Raw genomic sequence first — 26,442 nt, forward strand, 5'->3', positions numbered from 1 at the left:
ATTGCAGTCCTTTTTGGTATGAACAAAAACACGATACAGCAGCCCTGCCTGTACCCAGTCAAACACTTGTCATAAGCCTCTGTCATCGTGAATGTCCTTACAACACTGCGTCTGATTTTTCTGCAGTTGGGTATATTCCCTTTTGGCTCTGGATAAGCACTAGTTTGTGATCCCTGATACCAGCCTTTAGTTTATCATGGAAGCTACTTACTAATCGTTTTGTTACCATAGCTAATGAATTTCTCCTAGCTTTAATTTACTTCAGTGCTATTTAGATGATCTCAAAATAATGTAAACTTAGTAAAGCTTTGAGGATTGCTGTCTGAAACCATTAATTACTCTTCACCCCCTCCACCAGGCCCAAAGCAAAGTCTGAGCTGAGACCACCCACTATTAGTTGCATTATTCTTGTATAAACTGTTACTGCTGGTGGATAGCACTTCTACCCAACTGTATTTCTGTCTCATTTGACTCAGACACCTGTTCTCCAGATTTCACAGTTTCCTCAGCATTAGTCCTAAAACTAATTATTAGACTACTGTTTATTATCTGCTTCAGACTTAAATGTACTGAAGTTGGGCTGGTTCAAGGATGATTACCTAGCCACATGTAAATTTGGGCATTATGGCTCTTTTTAACTAGGGCCATTTGTCTCTTTTTCCCAATCAAATCTTAAACCTAGCCGAGTGAACACTGCCAGTATAAAGTTTAAATGTTGCTCCTTTTGTTATTTGAGCTCTTCTGAATACACAATTTTCCCAGCCCCTGGAGTTTAGCAAATACAAGTTCAACTAATCTAAACAAATCCTGAGTTCTAGTCCGTAATCTTTTGGTGGGTTCTTCAGCCTGGTCTCTTCTGGATCCTTTTATTGACATAGATAATACGTTCACCCCACAGTAGCTGGCACTAGTCCGAAATGTTAGGTATCTTTTTTCATCAGTGAAGTTTTTCTAGATTTCATTAGTCCTATTCCTTTGTTTTAGACTTTCACCAGCCAAAGACTAAATATAGCCTGTGACATTTACTAGCACAATCCATACCTTAACTGGTCTTTTTTCTGACTGATTCGGGAGTCTTTTCTCAGAGTTTTCTAGAGACATGAACTTACAGTATAACCTATACTCAACCTTACTTGCCCACTATGAACTCTCTCCATAATCAGCTTATCAACTGCATGTTTAAATGAAGCATGGCGATTTTAGCAGGTACTATTTTCTGTTCAAACTGACGGCTCTTACCAACCACAAAGAGAGATGTGGCCTCATGACCCAAACTGGCACAGGTCGTACGCTTCTTAAATCCTCTGCTAGGTCTGATTCAAGAGGCTCCACAGTCAGAAACGCTGGCACCCAACTTTACCGTAACTCTAGCCCAGACACTTGTTCTGAAATGTTTTTTTCTAAATGTCTGTCATATCAAGCCACAGGGTAGTCATGGGTGGAAGAAAGTTTCAACAGCGATTTACCCTGTTTCAAGCACTGTGAGCTTTGCTGGAGACAATGTAATTGTATCACCTACCCCTTTTCTGCATTTGCCAGCTCTTCATAGGTGTCTTTGTAACCCTAGGGTACTTGGTTAAACTTAAGGTTCTGAGATGTACGACAACTGCAGCAGGGTGACAGTTAACCTGCAATCAAACTGGAGGGCAGGCTATGGCCAGCAAAGATCTGTTGCTTTATTTTATTGCTCAAAGTCCATACTGGGCTATTCCAGTGCTGGGTTAAGGAGTAGTTGAGAGCTATAGTTCAGGGTTGGAGAGCTACTGCAGCTTAGGTGGAACTTGCTAAGGGAACACAAAATTGAAGAGCTGGTGCTAATAAACAGACTCAGCTACTTCTCTCAGCAGGTTCTAACCTCACTGGGCTGTGGTTGGCATGGGGCTAGTGTCAGGGATTAGAGAATGGCAATAAATAAGGCAGTGATCTTATTGGAAAGGGAACAATAAAAATGCAGTGGAGATTGTTGCCCTTATGGGTCCAGACTCCGTTTCTGCTTGCAGTTTATGGAACTTGAAGGATTTTTATTCACCATTAAACTCTAGGTTGCTTGTAATTTCTAAAAAGTAGCTGTTCATTCTTAAAATTATAATAACTAGAATTCCTTAGATGTGACTTTTTTTCATGAACATGCCAGAATTGTATTCCATGCATTGTTTGTATCATTTACACTGTTACACATACAAACACACAGAAATATAAGCAAGTATTAAGGTCTGGCAGTTGTTTTTACATTGCAAACACGAGGTTTGTTAGTTTCCTGTATGTGTATAGTTAACTTTATAGCAAGGAATAATGACAGTGTAGTAACTAGGAAAAATTAGAATAATAAGGTGGCAGAACCAAGAGAAAGCAACTGGTTTCTGTTAGCATTTGCTAAACCTCTACCAGTCAGTCCAGCTCTAAAGAAGCCTGACCTTTACTAGGGCTGCCTGGATCCAATGAGGAATGCTTGAGGGAATGAAACAGGGAAAGAAAGAAAGAGCTTCTTGAAAGATTCTTCTCTTCCTAAATCTAAAATTAAGATGTATCTTTTCAGTGTTCAATTTGGAAAATAGTCATACCTAAGAAAATAGCTGTCAGTTGTTGTACACAGTGTCTACTTGTGAACTTACTAGATTACTAGTTAATCCTTGTAGCTGGTCCAGTGCCAGTGAAAACACTGATGTGAAAATTAATGTTATTGTTCAATTAACTAAGCATAATGTACCAGAAAGTTAGGCCCAGTACATAGGCCTCCATTAACAGTGTTTTAGAAAATGTTTGCTTTGATGGCTTTTCCTTCTCTTGCAAACATTTGCTTAACAACATCTGATATCCATTATGTAATATTTGCTCTAATATGTAGGTGTAAAGTAGCTGTAAACATTTTATCCTCCCTTCAGTGAATCATCAACATGATTCTTGTTTCTACATTATTACCAAGAATATATAAAGTTTTGGATAGTTTCTGGTTTTGTATGTCTTAGAAAATAAAATAAATCAAGAAAATACCAATAAATTAAAAATTCTTTATATGAACAGATAGCATTTTAAAGGTTTTTGCTTTGCACTAAGAACCCATTTGATCATGTGAAGGCCAAACCTTGGTTCTGTAATATCAAAACAAGACAAAGCTTTGATTTAAAAACTTAATTGCATACACATTCTGACCATTTTGTACAGATCACTAGTTTTCCTCGCAATTCCACGTACTAAAATACAGCAAATAGTTTTATTTCATGTATTATCTCAAGTGACTTTAAAATACTATGCGCATTAGAGAAGCATTTTATAGTGCTTTGCATAGAAAAGGAGGGAAAAAAGGCTTATTGAGGAAGTATTTCTCCTTTGTTAGTTTAAACGAGTTATTAAAGACAGTATTTCAAGACATGTTTTGCCATCTTTGCTCTGCTGGTTACTAGAGCTAGGAAAGTCTTTAGTGTCTCAGACTTTTATAGGTTGCTGAATATCACAGGCAGGACAAGAGATGACTCACATGTCAGCTGTTGATTGCCTCTTGGATGAAGCAGGATCATGAGTGCTTCCAGGCACAATGAGAACATCACCTGAACTACCTCGCTCACAGAAACCTGTTTACCTGTTCCAAAAACTTCCTGCTTTCTGTTTTGTAGACTCTGGATTTGGTTTTGGCTTTTTAAACTTCTTTTATAAATATGACTCCTCTGGTATGTCTAAGATGTGGATGTAGGAGCTTCTGAAACAGTCAGAAAGAATGTAGGAGAAAATTAAAGCTTACTTATGTTTGCTGTTAGCTGTTAGTCTTCATTATGTCTAAGGTGCTTATCTTTCTATCTATCTAAGCAGAAAGATAATTAGCAGCATATGAATCAGCAGCAAAATCTTTAAAATGAAAATTAATATCAGGAGGCCTTTAGGATTTCTACTGAAAGAGGTTACTTACTGAAACGTTGCCAAGACATACCTTCAAACACTATATATTAACAAAGTTTCTGGAGAACCAAAGTGTGCCTGAGTGGTCTGAAGAAGAGTTCAGCCTGAGCAGATGCAGCACTATCCCAGTGGGTAACATGGGTGGGTGTTCTTATATTTATAAATAAAACAAACATGCAAAAAATTATTGCAATGGTCCTGCACATCCTGCGTCAGAGAGGCAATTTTTCTGATACTATTAATAACAATGGTGGCATTAAAGAGGGACTGGAAGGTGATCTATTGTATTACTTGGTAGACTCTCCTGAGGACATTAAATTGTATCTTGATGGAAACTTACTTATTGCAAAATATTTTTCCTAATAGAACAATAGTTATTTAGACTCAACCTCATTACAGTTGATAGTTTTAACTAAGTACTAGAAGGAAGATAGCTGTTACTCAGCCACCGACTGACTTGACATTTACACTCATGTTTAAAGCTAATTATTCTTTATAAACTAGACTGAAAAACAGAAGAAAACCTCAGATTCTCCACATTTTTGCATACTAAACCCAGACACGTATAAAAGAGTGGGGTTTATTGCTGTTGTTATTGTAAGTCCTACTTATCTTTAAAGGAGAGATACTTTTGCAGACAAAAAAAGGACATTTTCTCTAGTAATAACGTATAAAAAGTTATTTGAGAGCAATGTTTCTAAACAAGTAAGTTCTTGGGAAAGAACTAGGAGAGGGAAAATTAGTTCCGTCAGTTAATTTATATGACAGTTCCCTTGCTGGACACCCTCAAAAGCTGTAAGCCATACGGCTTAGCAAGAAAGAAACATCCCCAAATATTTGCAGCTAAAAAGCTAGGAAATATTTATTGTTGAAATATCCTGAAATTTTGGTTTTGGAAGGGTTTTGCTTGAAATCGGGTGATATGAATTTAAGTGAATAATTCCGTCAATTCAATACAGCAAAAGTAGTAGTTATTCAGAAACAGTGCATAGAATTTTAAATCTTTTTAAGGTTTTCTACATGGCTCGATGCAACTGGTAGCAATAAACATATAGGATTTAAATCCGCTAAAAGTTTCTAAAAGCAGACTATTAATAGCTAAAGTAAATGTGAGTGGCTAAAGTAAATGTGAGATTGTGTCAGGAAGAGAGGTCTTCTAAGTCCATTTAATTGTCATGCCTTATTTGTTGAATCTACTTAATGTTTCCACGTGACTTCCTTGACCACACATCATAAAGCCCTGTTAAGCCGTTAAGTCGCTCCTCAGCAAAAACAGTTAAGTACTTCATATCTTTGTCTCCACAGCTTGTATAGTTTAGCTTTAAGTGCCATGGAGAAAGCAGTAGGGAAGTGTGCAGTGCATATATACAGCTGCTTTTGTTTTCTGATTTTCATTGTTTCAGATACATAGATAATCTTTAATAGAAGATACAAATATAGAGACCCTGATAGAGAACTGAAGTTTTCCTCTTGCCGCTCTGATGATATCAGATGATGGTATCATCAGGCTTTTGGTATCCATTTAATCTCTTGTGGAAAAAAGTTTCTCATATAGCCGCCTCACAAATGAACATAGTCTTTTCCTATGCTACAGTTATTAGTACTAATATTGATAAATCTGATGTGCTAATCCATTATTTGCTGTATACTCTTAAAATCCTGCTATCTGGCAGAATCTCAGTTTCATCTTGGCTATTCGCCCTGGAGAACCCGAGTGCTTCACTTGGGAATACTTCAGGGAAATACTCATAATCATCTGTTCCCAACCTTGCTCTGGTTTGTGAAGCAGGTCTCATTTCTGCTAGGCTGGGCAGCAAGAAGGGGGCTGCAGTAGGTCAGGCTTCAGCTCCTTCTGGCAGAGGTGTGTAGGACTTGCATCGTGTAAGCAATATGCGACAATGGCGATACTGAATGAGATGACTCAGAGACTAAGCTTCATCTGCATTGTGCCCCAGATTAACATGGCCTCTTGTATGAAGGAAACAGTTGTTTTTCAGTGCTTTGAGAATATTGCTGCTTTAAAAATGAATCTAGAGCTCAACAGCATTGTTGATGTATGGATGCTGGTTGTATTTTCAGTGACTGAAAATGTGTTGTGCAAAGTATCAGACGCAGCCTGGTAGCCAATTTCTATTTCAAAGTGAAATGTACAGCTTTAATGACAGTTCTGCAAAGACCAATTATTTGTGTATTCTTTCTATCCTTTATACAGGCAACACTTAATGAAGTATACACATTACTAGTGTCCATCCTGCAGAGAAATGAACTGTGAAAAAATTCAAGCAAACATGTTCCAACTGTGCATACAAAGGATTGCGTAAGTCACGCATTGTGTTTCCACAAAACTTTCCCCACAATTTGCTGCTGCTCAGCATGTACTTCACTTAGTTTCCTCCAATTAAAATTTGCAAACAGAAAAGCTTTCCAGTGCTAACAGCCTCATGTGCTTTCCCGGAGATTTGGAGCCACGTGTTCCAGGAATGGCTGGGTACACCACGCCGATACAATATAAAGGCAACGTCAATCACCTTCTCTCACTTTTTAATAGCTCCCTTCCATGGTTCTCATTCTCCATCACTAGAACCTTAAGATTAAAGGAACTTTACTATATTTCAAGTACTGTTTAATCCATTAAGATGGATCTCCTTCATAGCAATGGCGTGCTTATCATTCAGCATTTACAGAGGGACTACAGGGCTTACCAGGATTTCCTTAATTTTATGTCACATGTTGGAGATCCCCGGAATATATTCTCAATTTATTTTCCTCTTTGGTTTCAGCTCAACCAAGTGGTTGGTACTAAAATGATATGGGTGGCAGTCATTGGTGATTGGTTCAACCTCATATTTAAATGGTAAGAAGTTGGATTTATTTTAAAATTTGGTATTTTTAATGATGGTTACTATATGTGCCTCAAGTTTAGAAAACCTTCTGTGAATAATGTACTAGTAGACTTTCCCCTGTAATTATAAAACAGGAATTCACAATGAAGATATTTAAGATATGTTTGAAATAACATTTTGATAAGACAAGAAGAACCTGTAGAACTATTATAGAATAGTTTTGGCAATATAGCTCTTCATATTCCTTGTAAGATTATTTATCATGCTTTGCTGAGGCCTTCTTACATAAAAATCTTTTTATTGCATTTCTGCTTCTTTTTTTTTTTTTTTTGTCAGGATTTTATTTGGCCATCGCCCATACTGGTGGGTGCAGGAAACAATGATTTATCCCAATCAGTCAAGCCCATGCCTTGAACAGTTTCCTATAACATGTGAAACTGGACCAGGTAAGAAATGTTGGAGATTACATTGGTACATTTAATAGAGGTAGCGGCTTTTTGGGGGGAGAGGATGTGACTTATGAAGGTCTTACATGATATACAAATCTCAGAGCTTATGTTTAAAATAGCACCAAAACACAGGAAAAGAAAATGGAAGAAATAAAATGTGATAGGTATTTGTTTGCTGTATCACAAGAATGTTTACTTCATTGCCTTTAAACAGTGCAAGGGAGGGGGATTTGCTTTAAAAATAACTCCTACTAGAATGAACCAGTGTATTGGAAAGGAAATTTCACAAAACTTATGTCATAGGTTCAGAAAGAGTAATACACCTGCTTTGTGAGGTCACTTTTAGGAACAGTGCAGTGCCAATGACATCAGCTTGGGGAGAGAAATTCCACGTTGTTTAAGAGTGTTCCAAAACAGAGCAGGGGGCTGTTGAGTTTGAGGGCTTGTGCACTATTGAAAGAATTACTCAAACCACAAAAACTAGTAGGTGATTCAGCGTAAATAACGATAGTATCAACAATCGATCATGTAAAGTATCACAAGTGGAAAATGGAACCACTCTTCCCAGAATGAGACACTGGCACTGAATGTGTGGGGGGGGCTGTGTGTATAAATATATGGGAAAAAAAATCTTTAAAAAAATGTACCTTTCCAATGTATTTTCACTTTTTTATATCTCAGTGTCTTCTCTGTGCAACTCAAATGCAATACTGCTGAAGTGAAGTGAGCTTATGCAACCCTGATATGTGAAATAAGCTAAACTCGCTTGGAGCTAACTGACTGAATTTAGTTTAATTCATTGTACAGAAAATATTGACTGTGGAAATGAAAGTGCTTTGCGCCTCGCCAATGCCACTGCAAGTGGTTTGCAGAGCTGTATTTCATTAACAATATTCTGCATTATATCCCATTGTAATTTTGAACAAGAAGCTTAAGCCCTTGTATCAGGCAGGGTTTAATAATGCCTGGTCTATATGTGATCTGCAGTCTATTTCAAGTGAATTCATTTGGGACCTAACCCAAAGTATTAAGGTCCATCAGGTCTTTTCAAAAGACTTCAGAACTGAGCCCATTCAGCACCATGTAATTCCAAGTCCTGGCTGAGGAACCAGTCAAAGTGTTTCATTTTCCAGAGGGACCTGGACAAGCTCAAGAAGTGGGCCCTTGTGAACCTCATGAGGTTCAACAAGGCCGAGTGCAGGGTCCTGCACCTGGGTTGGGACAACCCCCAGTATCAATACAGGCTGGGGGATGAAGGGATTGAGAGCAGCCCTGCCAAGAAGGACTTGGGGGTACTGGTGGATGAAAAGCTGGACATTAGCCGACAATGTGGGCTTGCAACCCAGAAGGCCAACCGTATCCTGGGCTGCATTAAGAGAAGCGTGGCCAGCCAGTCGAGGAGGGTGATCCTGCCCCTCTACTCTGCTCTGGTGAGACTGACTCCAGCTGGAGTCCTGCATCCAGCTCTGGAACCGTCAGCACAAGAAAGACATGGACCTGTTGGAGCGGGTCCAGAGGGCCGTGAAAATGATCAGGGGGATGGAACGCCTCTCCTATGAAGAAAGGCTGAGAGAGTTGGGGTTGTTCAGCCTGGAGAAAAGAAGGCTTCGGGGAGACCTTATTGCAGCCTTTCAGTACTTAAATGGGGCTTATAAGAAAGATGGGGACAAACATTTTAGCAGGGTCTGTTGCGACAGGACAAGGGGTAATGGTTTTAAACTAAAAGAGGGTAGATTTGGACTAGATATAAGGAAGACATTTTTTACAATGAGGGTGGTGAAACACTGGAACAGGTTGCCCAGAGAGGTGGTAGATGCCCCATCCCTGGAAACGTTCAAGGTCAGGTTGGACGGGGCTCTGAGCAACCTGATCTAGTTGAAGATGTCCCTGCCTATGGCAGAGGGGTTGGACTAGATGACCTTTAAAGGTCACTTCCAATCCAAACTATTCTATGATTCTGTGATTTTGATTCACTGAACCAGAAGGCCTTTCTTCCTGTTACTTTCTTCCTGAAGTAACAAGTCATTCCTATTTCTGTCCAGTGGGTACTGCTGTCATATCGATTCCTTATTTGTACTTATAATGACCACATTTTCTCCCACCTCCAGATTTGCCCTTGACCACTGACAATATCTGTCACTCACCTGTTGCAGTCAGTGCAACTATTAGGTGCACACAGTCATTGTGTGAGCTTACATGGTACTTCACACACTTTTTAAATATGCAATTTATATGAAAAGATTAGAGAAGCAGCGACAGACGTGAGAAGGGCATATCCAAATACTGCTAGGATAGCCTGAACCCCAAACTCTGCAGCTCAGCAAAAGGGAAAGCTGAAGGAACTTTTTATATGACTACATGGCAAGCAATCTAGGACCTGAATTTGGTCTGTACTTCTGGAATGAACTGAACTAAAATTCTGCAGCCATCTTTCTCTGGTATTTGTAAGGTTTTAAGAACATAAGAGCATAAACCTTAAGGTGGAGCTTATGCTGTTTCTAGTAGGTAATTTGCAGATGAACTATAAAACATTTTTCCTAGATGACATTTTCCTAGATGACAACAAAGAGAAGCTTTCCCAATACAACATTATGGTTTCCTCATCAGTGATATTTGTTCTGTTGTGAGGTTTAGAAGCGTACATCTGTTACGAAATTAACCAAAGAGTTGGTAGCATGACTACTAAAGATGCTGCCAAGCAGAATACCGAAAATGAGTGCAGGGAGCCAGAAATCATTGTGCTTGTCTTCCCTAGACATTCCTAATTGCTGCTTCACTGAAATATTCTTTTGCTTTGCAAACTACTGTATAGTGCTGGGTCATAACACATTCTTCAGCCAAAATTACTTCTTCTGCCAATGAAATAACCCTGTCCTTTTTACTTCTCTTTTGTCTCCACAGAAAGCTGTAGAAGTTTGGTATAGACAGATTCCAATGATCTAATTTTCTCTCCTTCCCTATTTCAATTTGCTGAATGTAAACCTGGTGAACGGGGGAAAAGAAGCGATAGAGTAATTTTAGGAATCATTTCCCTTGCATCATGCCAGCATACTTTGTTTTTTGGTGATTTTCACAGTTGTAGGAACTTCTCTGTGGCTTCATATTGTTCCCAGTAAAATTAAAATTTGATTTGTTAAATTAAAACAAATTACACGTATATTAGTATACCTGGTCTAAAAAGAAATCACTATTGATCTCTGTGTGAGAGTGTGTTCCCTGTTAGACTACTGTGGGTACAGCAATTAGTCCAATATGTTACGGCATCATTTCGGGTGCCAGTTCCACTGATAATCTGTTTCCAAGCTAGTGGAAATTGTACACCACCTTAAAATTTATAAAATATATCAAAGTAAAGCATAAAGACACAGTTCTTCCATCACACTTAAGATACATTTCTAAGTTTATTACAAAACTACCTAAAATGTGAATTACCTGGACTGTAATATTACTAATGAGGCACAGGTCACAATCACAATTGCTAACGCCATGGTAATTGAAGAAGCAGATAAAAGGCAATTTGGAAGGGCCATCTGAAGTTATACTGGTATTTTAATTTAGAATGTTACAGAGAGCTAAATCTCTGTTGCTCCCCTTAATTATGAGGTAGCCCATTCAAAACCTATCTCATCTGATCCTCATATATAACTTCCACGTTGTATGCTACAGCCCTAGGAGAGCCCTAGATACTCTATTTTTTAAATCACAATCCAAATCTAAGTAATGGAAAAATACTGTGCTTTCCAATCAAGATACCAGCTCATACCACTATAAGATGGTTAAGCTGTTTCCTGCTTGATTTCAGACAAATATTCTGGATTCTGTATAGATGAGTTTTCTGAAAAATTCATATTGAGAAAACTAACTTTTGAGAAGCAGTTGACATTCTTTCAGCCTTTGTTAATAATTTTCTTTCTAAATGATTAGGTGCCTGTGTAACTGCCAGTAGACATTTTCTATACGACAAATGTTACAGTCACCATTTTTAAGCTTGAATATTTCCTTTTTGTTTTTACTAGGAAGCCCGTCTGGACATGCCATGGGATCTTCCTGCGTCTGGTATGTAATGGTCACAGCAGCACTTAGCTACACAGTTAGATGGAAAGATAAATCAGCAGTTACCCTTCACAGGTCAGTGTCTTTCCATTATTCTAACTCATATAGGTATTTCTTTATATACATATTATGTTTTTAATGGACTTATTTTAACCAAACATGCATAGTCTGTTTTGTCCCATTTGTAAAAAAAAAAACCCACCTTTATTATGATCTATTTCAGCTGAAGAAAAAGAATATTAAGAGGATTTATCCATTTGTATAGGTTGGTGTTTATTAACTTATGGTCATTGCATACAATATCTCTGAATCAGCTCCTATTAAAGGTTGTGTCACATCTTCAGTGTTGGAAATTTTGAATTCTATTGATTGTCTTCACACGTTGGATCTTTTGGTTAGTACATAAGTTTACTGCTTTGATGGTAGTCCTTACCCCATTTTAAAGCAAATGTGCATACTGTTGGCAAAGTTCAGTGTAACATGTTACTCAGCTCTGTGGGGCAGTCTTATAATTGCTTTGATGGCTGTTCTTTCCAAGCCTGACAAGGTTGTTCCCATACTATGTGAATTTTGTCACCAAATAATTGAACTTTTGCATTTAAGTATGACTTCATGATGAGAAATATGTTCAAGGTACTAGTGCTAATTTAACTTGACATTGATGAATTTTGTCACTAAAACCACGGTGGTGTCTTGGACCTGAAACTAGATGTGGCTACAAGAGCAACCACTCTTGCTAATGTTTTAGTACCGACTTCCAGTTTTTAATCATCTGATTCTAAACTTCTCTACTTGTAAACCTCTGGTTGGTAAAAATATGAGCCTGACACACAAGGGGTGTAAATTACTAGGTGAAATATCTTGTCTTAATTTTTAAGCATCTTCCTTTTCCCTCTTAGACTGACATGGTCATTCCTCTGGAGTATTTTTTGGATTATCCAGATCAGTGTGTGCATCTCGAGAGTATTCATAGCAACACATTTCCCACATCAAGTTATTCTTGGAGTATTTGCTGGTAATGCTGCTATCTTTTCTTTTCTTTTCAACATATATGCAAAATCTGAAAAAAATTAAGTATCAGAAAAGGCAAGAGGTTTTTAGTAGTGCTACTCAGCGTGCAGCTCTATTGGTGCTCTCCGCTCTCTGGAAGATGAAGGATTTGATGATAGTCTAAAGGTAAAATTTATGAGGTAGTATGTATCTGCTGTCCTTGTAATTCACACAGGGAGTGAGCCCTTGTCCATGTGCCAGTTGATGCTGACTGCATTATGTCCACACTGCCACAGAATAGCGCTATCTGGTTTATACTGGCTGCATCTGATCTTTATCTGCGCTGCCTGTGTGGAAGAGGTCAGAGAGGAAGTTGCTCCTATATGGCCCTGACCTTTCCCTCAGGAGAAAGCTATTTGGTTCACTTCAAATGGTGGCCAGGCACAAACTAGCATGTGTGCAGTGTGGACAAGCACGGGGCCAGAGACCTGGGGCAAAACAGAGAAAAGGCAAATTAGCAGTGCAGACTCCCCAGGGTGATTTAAGAAGCTAAAGTACATTTTTCAGAGTTACTTAAACAGGTTTCAAATTGGTATTTAGGGAGTTCGAACTATGAAGAATCTCTCTAGTATCTATCTGGTTTTAAGGAGGGTGAGCAGAGCATTGAGCGGGGGCTGCCTGCTCCCGTTCTCTTTCGTGGATGCAGAGCAGCTTGGGCAGCACTGGCTAACACCTTGCAGTCCAACTCTCCCTTTTCACAACCAGGATAAAATGAGTGAGAAAGAAGATAAGTGTGTTCTGTGTCTTTTCCTTCAACACTCGAAGCCTGTGTAGGAACTGGAATTGAATTCTGCATTGCTGGGGCCAGTCTTTGAGTGGAGGACTCTTGTGGAAAAGGAATGTTCTAGTTTACATCTAATATTTGATAGTTGTCAACTGGGAGATGCAGTCAGGCCTAAGGCATGCCTCATATCAAAACCATGTAGTGCTTGGTATTTAATTTCTTTTTTTCCAAATTAGCAGGTTTGAGTGGGAGAAAATGTTTTGTCATGTACTACAGAAGTGGTAAATTGTGTGTGTATATATATACATATATATATAAAAAAATACATAGATATATTCTTCTGTCTTCAAAAGTGAAATTCTACAGGGGCACTGTAAAAAGTGCTTCTTCAAAGTATGCGTGTGTTGTTCCCTGTAACACTGAGTTTCTAATCCGCAGGCATTCTTGTGGCAGAAGCATTTGAGCATACCCCTGCTATTCAGACAGCAAGCTTGAGAATGTACATCAAGACAAACTTGTTTCTCTTCATCTTTGCTCTTGGCTTTTATCTAGTCCTGAAGCTTCTTGATATTGACTTGCTGTGGTCTGTTCCAAAGGCCAAGAAGTGGTGTGCCAACCCAGACTGGATAAACATTGACACAACTCCATTTGCTGGACTGGTGAGGAATTTAGGTGCACTCTTTGGCTTAGGTCTCGGAATTAATTCTGAAATGTTCATCACGAGCTGCAAAGGTAAAAATAGCTGTAAGATAAGTTTTCGCATATTGTGTATAGCTGCTTCTTTAGCTACACTGCAGCTGTATAATTTCATTAAGATACCTACTCATACTGAGTATTTGTTCTACATGCTCTCTTTTTGTAAGAGTGCAGCTATGCCTCTGACTGTAGTTGCCTTGGTTCCATACTGTGTCCACTCGTTAATGAGGACAACCGAAAAGAAACTTAATTAGATAAAGTTTCCAAATGGTTAGCAATGTGGGGATGGAGATGAACTGTTCAAGAAGCTTCCGCAAAGGCAGTTTTGCTAACTCATTTTAACCAAGGGAGATGCCACTGCATCTTTGATGTGCTCCTGGTAAGTAACCAGTACATCCAAAGTCAGTACATTCAAGAATGACTTTGGCAGCTCAGAAATATTAATTGCTGATTTTATTCCTAGAAGTATTGCAACCACACTGCAGTATGGTTAGAAATGACCCAATACTCTGGGTCATAACGAAGTTTTAAAGTATAATCAACTAGTTTTATTTAGGTGCCTAGTGGTCTTTTAATTCTGTCCATCTCCAGCTAGATGGTGCTTCAAGCCTCAGTTGTATATAGTGATACTCAATGTTTAATGTTTTTATGTATAGATATTGTGTGTTAAACTACTAGATAATGGTGTGATAATATCACACCACCTACAACTGTACAGCTGTACCCAGGCACTGTGAAAAAGCCCAGCATAGTTACAAAACAAGGCTTTAGATTTAACTTATTGAGCTTCCTGAGCAAAACAGCTTCTGATTAAGCCAGATGAGAAAAAAAAATAAAAGTTTATTTCAAGTAGACTCTGTAGAATATATTTTTGCATTACTGTGTGATTTTTGTCATTTGTACTTTTTGAAAGTGGTCACATAAATCGTGAATGATACGGATTACACCTTTGATACTGAAAATGCATAAATATGGTGTAACAAATCTTTGGGTTCTGTACATCTACACAGAGCAACAAATGAAGAAAGTTGTCAATAATGAAATTATCTCAGCCTATCACCTCAAGAATGTTGTTCATGCTCCTGTATTGCAAAGGTAAATTAGTCTAATTCTCTCATTTCAAGAGTCACAAGCCTGAATCACTGTTCATAGTTGTATAAATCATGAAAATGTGATTGCAGACTAAGTCATTGCAAGTTTATATTCTTGTCAGCTTGGTTTACCTAAGCACACAAGTCACTAATATATTAAATATATGTTTGCTATATAAAATGGATGCTCTAAAGAGGCAAAGACAGGTACTTTCCCTTTTTATTCATTGTTTAGCACCTACTGTTGCATATTCCCTTTCAGTGCACAATCTTTAGGCAACTGGTATTTTAACTGGTATTAAGATGGTATTTTGCTAATACCATCTCATAATTCTTAGTATACAAGCAGCAAAAAGCTATAATATGGGTGATGAGGGCTGTGTGTGTATAATGTGATAGCAATAAGGCTTAGAAGATGTAAACATGATATTGCTTCTAGACTTGCAATTAGTTGTGGGATAATTGAAATGGAAAGAATCTTATTTAGTTGGCAAAACAAGGTTAATAGTTTGAGTTGGCCCTTGGGAATGAACATGATACAAATTACAGTAGCAAATCTGAAACAGGTATCCTTATTTAAGAGCCTACTAAGACTACCTTGACTTAAAAAAAAAATTAATCTGTTTTTAACAGTCTGAGGAGTATTCTGCTTTATGCATCTCCTGATTTCTTCTGTAATGATTCTCTGAACTCTTTTTCCTGCAGCAGCTGGCCTGAAACCAGTCTTTTCAATAATTGTGACTCCTTAAGCAAAATGACTAAGCTAATGGGACTAGAAACAAATAATGAAGAACAAAGACAGCTATGACAAAGATTCCTCCCGTGTTCAAGATGCTCTGTGGTTTGTTATTCCCTACCAGTGAGGTGACCTACAGAGGCATCACAAAACGCTAGAAGGTTGGTCTAGCTGTCCTTCTGTTCCTCACTCCTGACCAACAGCAGCGGATTCTTTGTGCGCAGCCGTCTGTGGCTCTTGCAGCAGTGTTCGGGCCTACTGGCAGTGTTGGCTATTTTCAGCTGGGAGTTATGGGCAGACATCACGTTTCTAAGCTCCTACACAGGAGCTTCCTGGTACTGACAAAGAATCTTGATGCCTCTGTTGGGATAGACACAACCATTAATGTAGAATGACAGCTAGCATTTCTGCAGTATTCTTCTAAGTACCGTACAGACATGTAAGAAGATGTGGGTTCTCACTCGCTTTCTTGGAGTGTCCTATTAATTCAGCCTGCAACTTCAGTGCTTCAGGGAAAGGGACAAAGACCAGCTTCCTGTCTGAACCACCTTTTATTCTTTCTGTAACTATTAAAACATTACTAAAACCCAAAATGGTGGGAAAACTGAATAAATTAAGTTAGTTTAATTTTACCAGTATCTTCAGAAATTAACCTGTTGATAAAGTAACGGCAGTAGAATAAGACATTTTCTGAGCAGCTGAGTGTGTTGAGCTATGAAGTTGTGTGCAATTGCCTGAAGAATCTCCAAAGAGGGCTCCTGAAGCTTCAGAGTTAGCCTTTTCCAGAGTGGTGGAATAAACAAGTGTCAAGATATAATCTTGATATTTTGATAGAATTAGAATTGTAAATCAGGAGCCAGCCATTTAGTTGATACAGTGAAATAGGCCTATATGTCCCTTAGTCAGGCTTTAGTAAATTTATCACAGTTGAAAATTACACTTCAAGCCTTATTAAATAAGATTGTATGGCACCTTAACTAAGAGCTATCAAACTGTTAAACATCTAAACTGTAACTTCATCAGGCTTTTGCAACTGTTTATATTGTTAATATTTGGAACAGATACTGAGCATATACACTCATACGATGATGGGCTGAACTACTCAACCCTTTTGAATTAAGCTTTTCCTATGTAGTAAGGAGAGTGGAAAGTGCTTAACTGATCCCCTTGCTCCCACTAATGGGATCCCAGGAGAAAGTTAATCTTTTATTCTTGACTTAGAGATGCCCAAACTGGGATAATGCAATTCCAAAACTCCTTCCATCTGTCTGCAGAAAGATTCTCACTAGCCAGGAGTTACATGAAGTGAAAGCGTCCCTCACTCCTCATACAAACTAGCTGACACGTTGGCATTACATTTAGTTCACAACACTCACTTTTGCTAAAATGCAGCTTTTTGTCCTCCCCATTCCCTGTTCTGCCTTCCTGATAGAAGGACTCTGGCCACAAACAGGCTGTTCCTGCTCAGAGTAGTCTAGTTGGAGCAGGGGCTGTATTTGCAGAGCAGTTACACAGGTGCCATCCCAATACAGTATCATGGCAATGTTTATCCAGAGGAATAGGGTGGTTGGAAAACCAGATAATGCAGCTGCCATGGACTATGCAGAGAAACATAGAGCAGGACACACCAAACGACACCATCAGCTACTTCTGTCAAGACTAATAACACGGGGCTGGCTCTGAAAGACGTAAGCAAACTCCTTTGGGTCTGCTCAGGGGTCTTGTCACCAAGCTCCAGGGCTGGGAGATCTTACCTGTGAGGCAGCTGCAGGGGAAAGGCCAGTCCATCAAGGCTTGTTGCTCATCCCCAGACACACTGTATAGCTCCACTTGCACTTTAATCCCTTTGCAGAGGTACTGAAGGGCTTTATAATCACTGGGTTGTCAATAGCACACAGAAATAAAGTGGCAGGAGGTGGCACCCAAGAACATGTAAAACCAATGCAACTGTTTGTGTACACTGTGAGTGCCTTCAGTTATACAGGCATACTTCCCAATACATAGCTCCCAATATTTACTAGCTGCCTAAAAATAGGATGACGTTATGATGAAGAGCAGTAGTAGTACCACCCAGCTGGGCTCACGTCACTGTGTTCCTGCAAGGAGGTGGCAGGCTCGTCTGCAGGCAGGGGCTGGTGTAGTTGCATTGGCCTTCTCATCAGCTCCGTCCTGCACAGCAGACCCTTGTTACAGACATGATCTAAATACATACAAATACTTGTTATCTGCTGCAAGATGCTCATGTGCTTGTCTGAAAGGTAAGAGGTGAAGTGCTAAAGCACAAGAGCCAGTAAAAAATACAATTTATTGGTATAATTTGGGCCACAAAAGTGGTGTCCTTTAGGCAAAAGAGTTATGGAATAAGTACACCTAGTAATTATAGTTTTTAATAAAGAGTTGTTATTTTTCCATGGCCTTAAATACTAATACATATAGGTATGTCAAAAGGTTATTGATGGTCACTCTGTCAATAGTTTCAGTCCTGAGCCATCCAAACTAATTATTGTTCTGAAACATAAAAAGCCTAAAAAGATTAAAACAGAAGGCCAATAATGCAGCTTTCTTTTTAATTTTCAGTTAAGGATTAAAATACAGACTTCCTTGGGAAAACAGCATTTCAGTGTCAGCTGTGTATTTCAGTAGGGTCTGTTGAAGTAATTCTATTAATGGAGTTGTACAAAAGTTGAAATCGTCGTTTTGCTGCCTGGAATTAAGGGATGTAGCCTAATAAAGTTTTCACCCTTACAGCTCTATTCAAGTTTCAGCAGTTGGTACTGTTGCATAGTTTTATAAGAAACTCCATTATGGTGTGATTTGTTATAAAGTGAGTGAACCCCTAAACCCCCAGCTGCAGATTTTAGGACATGGAGAATGACTTTTCTGTTTAATACTCTATTATTTGAAATCAAGATTTAAATTGAAACTGTAATTTAGACTTTCTATCATCTGCTTTGTCTCCAAAATCCCAGTCACTAAAGGAAAGAGTCCTGTTGTCCTGCAGACAATAACCAATAACATATTTCAGAGAAACATGCACTAGACCTTATAATAAACTGTTATAGATACAAGCTTCTGCCAGAAGAAAATTCCTGACTTTTGTTATTTCTGAATGAATTGTTGCTCTATTTATCAACTCTGCTTAATACAAACAAAGAGCTAATTATGGCTAATTTTTTTTCCACCTTTACTGAATGTATTTATGATTTCTGTAAAAATACTCATCATTGTCTTACCTTCTGAAAAAAAGAGAACATATTATCCATCACTGTCTCAATAGAAGTGATTTAAATAACTGTGATGATTAACTGCAGGATTTTGCATTGATTTAACTAAAGCATTTATTCCTATTCAAAATCTATTTGACAGCTTTGATCAGTGATGAGTGTAGGGGAAATGATCCTTGCCAGCTCCTGTTCCTCTTCTCGATTGCTTTCCGTACTTTTGTGGAGCTGTCCTCTTTGTAAGTACTTAATGGTCTTGCTGAAGGGGCACCGCTGTGTCAGGCTCAGGGCGCTGATGTGTTAGTGCTGTAGCTGCGCACAGTGGAAGCCCAGCCTCCCCCGACAGCACCGCTGACGTGTGTGGCGTGAGGGGTGGAAGGGTGGGGGTTCTGTACCCACAGTAAGGGTACCTGTTGTAATCCTCTGCAGACCGAACGTTAGGAGAGACTTGATCCCTTCAGATATACAGCATCATTCTTGGGATTGTTTTTTATTTATAGAGCTTATCTAGACAAGTGGCAGTTTCCAGAACACCAGACTGGAGTCTTCCTTGAATGCTAGTTGAGGAATGACAGGACTGTGCAGTCTGACTGCAGGTGGTGGCAATTCCCCAGCTCACCAGCAAAGATCTTTCCCATTTTCAGGCTTGCTTTCCCTTAGCAGTGGGCTAAGCTACTTCCTGAATGCATCAGCCTATGCTTAGTCCCCTGCATGTGCCTGACAAGTGTGCTTGATGCAGAAAGCTACGTACATTTAGGGTAGCACAGAACTCACAATATTGTAGAGCACAGTGTAGCACAATGGGGTACCAACATACACATACCTACCACAGAGTATTTGCTTACAGAAAAGAAATCTTTCAAATTTAGAATCACAGTAATTCAGCTAATTGGGGCTCCAGTGGTAACAAGCTTATAATAAGCTCCTTGCACGGCCATCAGTTCATCATGAGTGCCCCTTTCAATGATGAGTCCTTGTGACATCACAGCAATGATGTCGGCGTTCTGGATCGTGGACAAGCGGTGGGCAATGACGATGCAGGTACGCCCTTCTCTGGCCTTATCCAGCGCTGCCTGCACGGTCTAAAGGCAACAGACAAAGTGTCAGAGTGAAAATATGCAAACCAAATCGGGGCTCAGAGCTGGAGAAATCTGATTGCTTCAGATTAATTAACTGTATTGTGCAACACTTGTAAAAGTGACTATGAGGCTAAATCAAAGGTTGTGTTACTGCTGTGCTTAGCTGGGTCATGAGCTCAGTTTATTAGCAGTACAAAGAAGGGACAGGTAAACATAGCAGTAGAAATTAAGGCAGGCCTTTATTCAGCTGACATGCTGAATGCCAGCTCAGTGTGGATATGTTTTTAAATTTTCACCATTTCTCTAATCTCTGAGTGTCACCAAGCCACGCAAGTTATTGCCCAAGTTCTTAGACCCCTCACTGCTGTTTTTATTGGATATTCAGGCTCATCGTTCATATGCTTGAATACATTTTTTGTTTGTTTTTTTGTTTGTTTTTTTGTTTGTTCGTTCGTATAGCTGTGTGCAGAGACTATATTTATGAAACATTCCCACTGAATGCTTTGAAACCCAGGGAATTAGTATGCACATTTCTGAAAAAGTACTGCCTCTCATTGGCAGTCTAACAGCCCTTGTAGCTGGCTGCTTTTTTTTATAGCTGTGCTTTCTGGATCTTTCAAAAAGATCATTAAATGTATAAGTGCTGAATTAACAATGGGGAATAATGTTGCAGTCGTGTAGTGGAGTACGTCGGGATGTCTCTGTAGAACAGAAAAAGGCCTTGTAGGTTTTAAGTCATTGTATTAACTTTCCCTTATTGCTTCTCACTGTGCATTTACCTTTTCACTTTCAGTGTCTAAGGCAGATGTAGCTTCATCCAGTAATAAAATTTTAGGATCTCGTATGATGGCCCTTGCTATAGCAATGCGTTGTTTTTGCCCACGAGACAGCTGGGATCCTTGAGCCCCAACATTAGTTTCATATTTCTGAAAAATATACAAAAGGAAGGTTTCATTCAGGTGTAAGCAAACACAGCAGTACATCAACCTGAAGGAAGAGCAGGAGGAGAGAGGCAAGAGCGCTGACCATTGCTGCCTCCTTCTTAAAAAAGCCCGGCAATGCAGAAATACTGTACGTGTGATACACGTTTGGGGAGACATTTCTGAGCCATGCTTTGCAGCGCACGTGGCCCAGGGGCCAGGCATGTGGTGACAAGCCTGGAAGAAAAATTTGATAGCAAGATGATGGCTGATTTGTCTGAGACAAAAGAAATCCCCCCACCCTAGATTTGGGAGAAGAGGCTAAAAGTGATTTAAGGGCTTTCTGGACAAGTGTGTTGTTTGAGTGCCTAAATTGTATCCATACCTTTTATGTTCTTCTGATTTATATTTACATGATTTCTGTGCATTTAAATACTTCTTCAGTGCATGTAAGCAGCCAGCTTACAATATTTTTGTCTAAGTATCATGCCCTAGTCACAAGACAAATCTCCCTCAGCTGGGAACAGGATTTATATTTCCTGATTCAGTGTAACGCTTTGACTGCTGAACTGTGCTGCTGCTTCTTTTTTGTCCATGGCTTTGACAAATCTTCCCTGTTCTCCTCGTTCAGAGCTGTAACTGCTGGTTTCAGTTTTATACATATTTGCCTACTGTGTAAAAATCCAGTAGCAACTCGTGCCCAAACTCTCAGGAACATAACGAATGGTCATGACACCGTCTTTGCTCCTACTGTTACAGCTGTAAAAGTAAATAAAAGGCATACTTGTGTAGCAACTTCAACTGGGTTTGGAGCAACTCCTGCTGCAATGAACACTGAGCAGCCAATCTGTAGTTCCACAACCAAGGCCTCGTGGGTACTTACATCAGGCAGTGACATGACAAAATCATGCAGCTGAGCCTTCTGGGCCGCTTCTATGACTTTTTCCATCATCGCCTCTTTGGTGTTACTGCCATATTTGATATTATCAGCAATGCTGCAGTCAAATAGCACGGGCTCCTGGGACACTATTCCAATTTTTGATCTAAGAAACGGTATGTTTATTTTCTTGGTGTCGTGTCCATCTATTAACTACCAGGAAATAGGAGAAAACTTGAAAAATCATTCCAAAATAACAACCTGCAAAACCCAAATAGTTTATAGCAAAACTAAATGATTTAGCCATATTACTAAAATGCAAACACAACTGATTTGAAATGATTTGAAGAATCTGCTTATATTTGACTCCTTTGTGGATGATGTGTATTTTCTGGGTATGTCTGTGATCTAGCCAAACACTAGACCATTTGCTTAGTCTTAAGGCCAAGTGAACTATTTAATTGCTTAAGGTTAGGCACATGCATTGTTGCCTTCCTGGCATAGTGATCACCACACTTATTTTTTCCAAAGAAAGAGAAGTCAAACTAGATGGTTAAGTATTTATATAAGCAAAAAATATAAAAGCTTTCTAAGCTATGAGCAGTTGAATAACTGGAAGTTAAATCTAGACAAATTCAACCTGCAAAGAAGCTGCATGTTGAAGCTATATATTTAGGGATGTTCCAGACTCTTCGTTGCTCCATTCAGGCTTGATTTTTGATTGTGCTCCCACAATCTACGCCACACGTTACATGTTTCATACAGGAGCTACCAAGGTGAATGTCTATGGCCTACGTAATGCACGAGGGTACACCTGAGGCTGGTAGTGTTCTGATCTTGCCTGAATACATCTGAGATGATACTCGGGAACTGTCCGAAGAGTCCACATTTGTCCGAAAAGGAGCTGAAGCCCCAAGCTGCATATGTATGTGCCACCACTGCTAGGCTGCACAGTAGGACACATTCACAAGAGTCTTTGTAGCATTGCTGAAAACAACAGCACGCAAACCACGTCTCGTTTGCTTACCACACTTCCTTTCTCAGGGTCATAGAAACGCTCCAGAAGCTGGACACTGGTGCTCTTACCACAGCCGCTACTTCCAACAAATGCCAAAGTCTGTCCAGGCTTAACAGCTACAGAGAGTCCTTTCAGGACCTGAATATCAGGCCGAGAAGGGTATGTGAATTTACAGTTAAGAAATTCAATGCTTCCCTTGAAATCATCCTGGTGAAAAAAATGAGAAAGATGCTACAATGAGCTCGAGCTCAAAACTGAGTACAAAAGTACAAAGTAACTCTTCCTCAAATTCCATTCTTGCATCTCTTATTTAAAATATGACATTAGTGCTTGTGAAATTAGCCCAGAAGGAGGGATAAAAGCCATACTGGAGTAGCTGTTCTAGAGATGAAGCCATTAGTCATAACACTATTGCTCTGCTTATACTCCCCCATACTGCACTGGTCAGAGGCATCGATTGGAAATAGGATTGCCTTACAAATGAGTAAGTTTTTTATTTTAATACAGACATTGTGTAAGTGTAAATTTGGTGATGGTCCAAATACATTTGTGCAAAAAGCTGGATTTGGTAAAAAAAATAAAATCAATTGACCTTCGCAACGTTAAAACAATACATGAATTCAGGACAGTTTTCCCAGAACTCTTAAAAAACTCTTTTACAAAACTCTGAAGGGAATCAAGATACGTTATTTTCATGGTTTGAAGCAAAATACTTAATGTATTTGGTTCATAACAATTATTTCAAGTTTTCATTTAATTCTGAAAAAAAGAAGTTAAATGAAAAATAAGCTGTGTGAATTTTCTGGGTCTGACTTTTCAATTCACCAAAAATTGAGCATTTTCATTTTGTCTGACTCAAAGATGATTCGCCTCCTCATGAACACCTCTAACATTTGGATGGGAATGAAAAAAAGCCCCCATTATAAGCTAGCGATAGTCAAGTTTATGTGCAGACTGTAAAGCAGAAAGAAAAAACATGCTATTCTGTGAGTCATCCAAATTGGTCCTATTCCCGTTTACAGGAGTTTTACACTGACAAATTCCTAATAGCCACACTTTATATTACTCTTGCTGTCTAGTACTGAGCTCGCTGCTTCCAAAAGAGCAAAGACAAGTAACAATTATACAATCAGCAAAACCTTCTTGTCAAGCAGGGATCCTCATTGACTTATAAATTGTTAGTGCAACTTCAATGCTTATATTGAGCTGAATGACATCACAAATTACTCCTCTCCGCTCTTACCCATTTTTCCCCTTTTTCACTGTAAACACTGATTTTAGGAAGCCGATCGATGAGTTGAAAAAAGCGCGCAGCAGATGTTTTGGCTTTGGCATAGTTTGGGGTATAGGAGGAAGCTCTTCCCAAAGCAGTTCCACTGGTCACAATAGCAGAGATCACCCTGCGGGGAAGGGGGACACGGTCATTCTTGGGAAGCCATCGAGAAACTGAACGCTACACTGAGACCAGCGCTTCTGGAGAGGAGCCTGTTTCTGGCCACAGGCAGGCTCTCACCTGAACACAAAGCTGTAATGGAGTCCTTCAGTATCAACTAGAAACCCTCCGTATCTGTAAGAGACAGCATTGGCAATGAACACTACGCTCTGGGCAAAGCCAAAACAGAATCCGTAAACATGTGCTTTTTTGATTGCAGCTCTATAGGGCATATCCAGGTGCTTCTCAAAATTGTCGATAAACATTTTTTCTTTTCCTATCCCAGCTACAGTCCTGATGTTAGAGAGGGCTTCACTGGAAATCTGGAGGAGGAAAAAAAAAAAAAAAGGGTAAAAGCTCCTAATTTTTACTTGGAAAAGTAGAGTGTGCTCTTTCACAAATGCATGATTCTTTCATGAACACAGGGCACTAATGCCATATATAAATTGATTCAGATATGATACAGTCTGGCCCAAATATCAGCCAACCTAAAGAGAAACTTTCCTACAAGCAATTATCTACTAACATCCTCAATAGTAATGCTCTGTCTGCTCCACTAGAGCTAAGTTACTGGAAGCACACTTAGGAAATGTGGCACATGCTCTCACTTGTGACTTATTTCATGTAATGCAAATAAATGGGACATCTACAAAAGTAAAGATGGTTTTAGGAACACTGTTATTTCCTTGATTGCATGCATTTATTAATTAAAGATGTTTATTTCCATTATTTTATTTGTTTTACTTATAGCAATAGAGAAAGAGTTAGAAGGGATGCTATCCCCAACTTCTGTTTCATAAATTAAAACCACTTGAGTTTACTACATTTCCTCACCTGCTAACCCCCCCCCTTCTCTTGTTTATGTCCAAAAAGCCTGATGAGATGCAACATATAAATGGAGGGTGACACCTTGATTCCTCTAACATCAGTGACACAATTTCCAGGAGTTTTACCTTGTACGTAGGCAAAGAGTAAGCAAATGCTTGCCTATGTACATAGAAAAATGCAAAACAGGAAATTATGAGATAATACCCATGGAAACTTCTCTGGAGTTTTAATTAATTTCAGGCTTTATATTGTGCTTTGTTGTCAGTCAGAATTTGGGTTTCTGTCCCAAAAGAATAGCACTACAGTTTCATCTATAGAAGAAAATTGACTGTTTGTTTGATCCTAATTTCACCCTACTTATCTCAAGTGATTTTATTAAGAAATTGGTTTAAAATGCTGTAGTTTGCGTGGACTTTGATAGTAGCTTCATAGTGTGACGCTTTCCTTTGGGAAGCAATAGTCTGGTATATGGCTTACAAATGTTTTCAGCATGTAGGAAGCGATCTGAATATAAATCATTAAAAATATTCCATCCAATTCCAAGGGCTTTTTCCTGGCCAAAATGAAGAGTCAAATCTCTTGCATCATCATACAATGTGAAGGGGCGGATAAGTAGGTACTGTGAATTGGACTGTTCAGATTGTCCTCTCCCATGTTTGGCATGGCTGATGAGCCATCGCCGTGGAAGAACTCAGGAGTGTTCAGCATTTGGATGCAGTGCTGGCAAATGAATTAGAAAATATCACCAGACATAATCCGTCATCGCCAAAACTGCTGAAGCATTGAGTGCCCTTTTCATCCCAGCCTCTGGGTCATTCTGTTGAATAAAAGCTGATGCCTTGACTCATTAGTGAAGTTTCTCTCCTTGTCAGGACAGTATTCTGATTTATCACTTCTTGTAAATAATTAAACCATTCTGAATGTGGGCAACTGGTCAGATCTTAATTCTTCCTTGGCTTTCTGGAATTGAAGATTTTTCCTAACAGCACTCAACAGTGGCCCCTAAATGTATTCATTTCATTAGTGATACCAAAGTCAAATTATATTCATTCACGTAATGCCTTCTGTGCATTTAAAAAAAAAAAAAAACTTCCAGAAGTCTGCATGCGTAGGTAGTAAACATGATTTTTTTTAAGTTCTATGCCCCCAGTCATGACATGCTTCTTTAAATCACACCCAGAAATGGGAATTGGGAGCTGAAGATTTGCTTCTTCAGAAGTCAAAAAGGGGGGTGGCAGGCTGAGCTAGCTGCAGCAGGCAATGGGAAAGAAACAGCCAGTAGATGCTGAGCTGAACAGGGCAAAGGGCTTCAGTCCATGTGTTTGCTGCACAGATTAAGGTTAAGAGGAGGCTGAAGATAGTTGGTTCAGAGCTCAGATGGGCAGAGGGAAGGTTCAGATGGGGCAGGGTGGAAGGTGGGATGGGTAAAATGTTTGGTGGGCAGAATAATGTAGGAAGAAGGAGAATTGGGAGGAGTGGGAACTCTGCAAGGGTCATTTTAGGATGGGCTAAAGTAGGTCTGCAGAAGGAAAAT

At 39.2% G+C, this 26,442-nt stretch overlaps 2 protein-coding genes across 5 annotated transcripts in view; one reads left to right on the forward strand and one right to left on the reverse strand.

Annotated features, from left to right (window-relative positions):
• The first annotated feature begins 6,103 nt into the window (after positions 1-6,103).
• On the forward strand, positions 6,104-14,544 carry G6PC2 (glucose-6-phosphatase, catalytic, 2). Of its 2 annotated transcripts, XM_009581944.1 has the most exons (6): positions 6,104-6,405; positions 6,672-6,745; positions 7,071-7,180; positions 11,200-11,311; positions 12,136-12,251; positions 13,449-14,544. In XM_009581944.1, exons 2-6 carry the CDS (start codon positions 6,696-6,698, stop codon positions 13,958-13,960), a joined length of 900 nt encoding a protein of 299 aa, XP_009580239.1. In that variant the 5' UTR covers positions 6,104-6,405; positions 6,672-6,695; the 3' UTR covers positions 13,961-14,544. The 2 variants fall into 2 exon arrangements, with proteins under 2 accessions (XP_009580239.1, XP_009580238.1); XM_009581943.1 differs by lacking the exon at positions 6,104-6,405 and having other exon boundaries at positions 6,528-6,745; positions 13,449-13,960.
• A 5,091-nt stretch (positions 14,545-19,635) lies between these two features.
• ABCB11 (ATP-binding cassette, sub-family B (MDR/TAP), member 11) overlaps positions 19,636-26,442 on the reverse strand; it is a 44,646-nt gene continuing 37,839 nt past the window's right edge. For all 3 annotated transcript variants that reach the window (XM_009581946.1, XM_009581945.1, XM_009581947.1), the window contains 6 exons: positions 24,162-24,403; positions 23,892-24,048; positions 22,658-22,855; positions 21,637-21,843; positions 20,613-20,759; positions 19,636-19,836 (listed from right to left, as the gene is read on the reverse strand). In XM_009581946.1, the coding sequence (XP_009580241.1) occupies positions 19,636-19,836; positions 20,613-20,759; positions 21,637-21,843; positions 22,658-22,855; positions 23,892-24,048; positions 24,162-24,403 (1,152 nt within the window). The remainder of the gene's footprint in view (positions 19,837-20,612; positions 20,760-21,636; positions 21,844-22,657; positions 22,856-23,891; positions 24,049-24,161; positions 24,404-26,442) is intronic.

The sequence above is a fragment of the Fulmarus glacialis genome, unplaced genomic scaffold, assembly GCF_000690835.1.
Source record: "Fulmarus glacialis isolate BGI_N327 unplaced genomic scaffold, ASM69083v1 scaffold11717, whole genome shotgun sequence".
NCBI classification, from domain to species: domain Eukaryota; kingdom Metazoa; phylum Chordata; class Aves; order Procellariiformes; family Procellariidae; genus Fulmarus; species Fulmarus glacialis.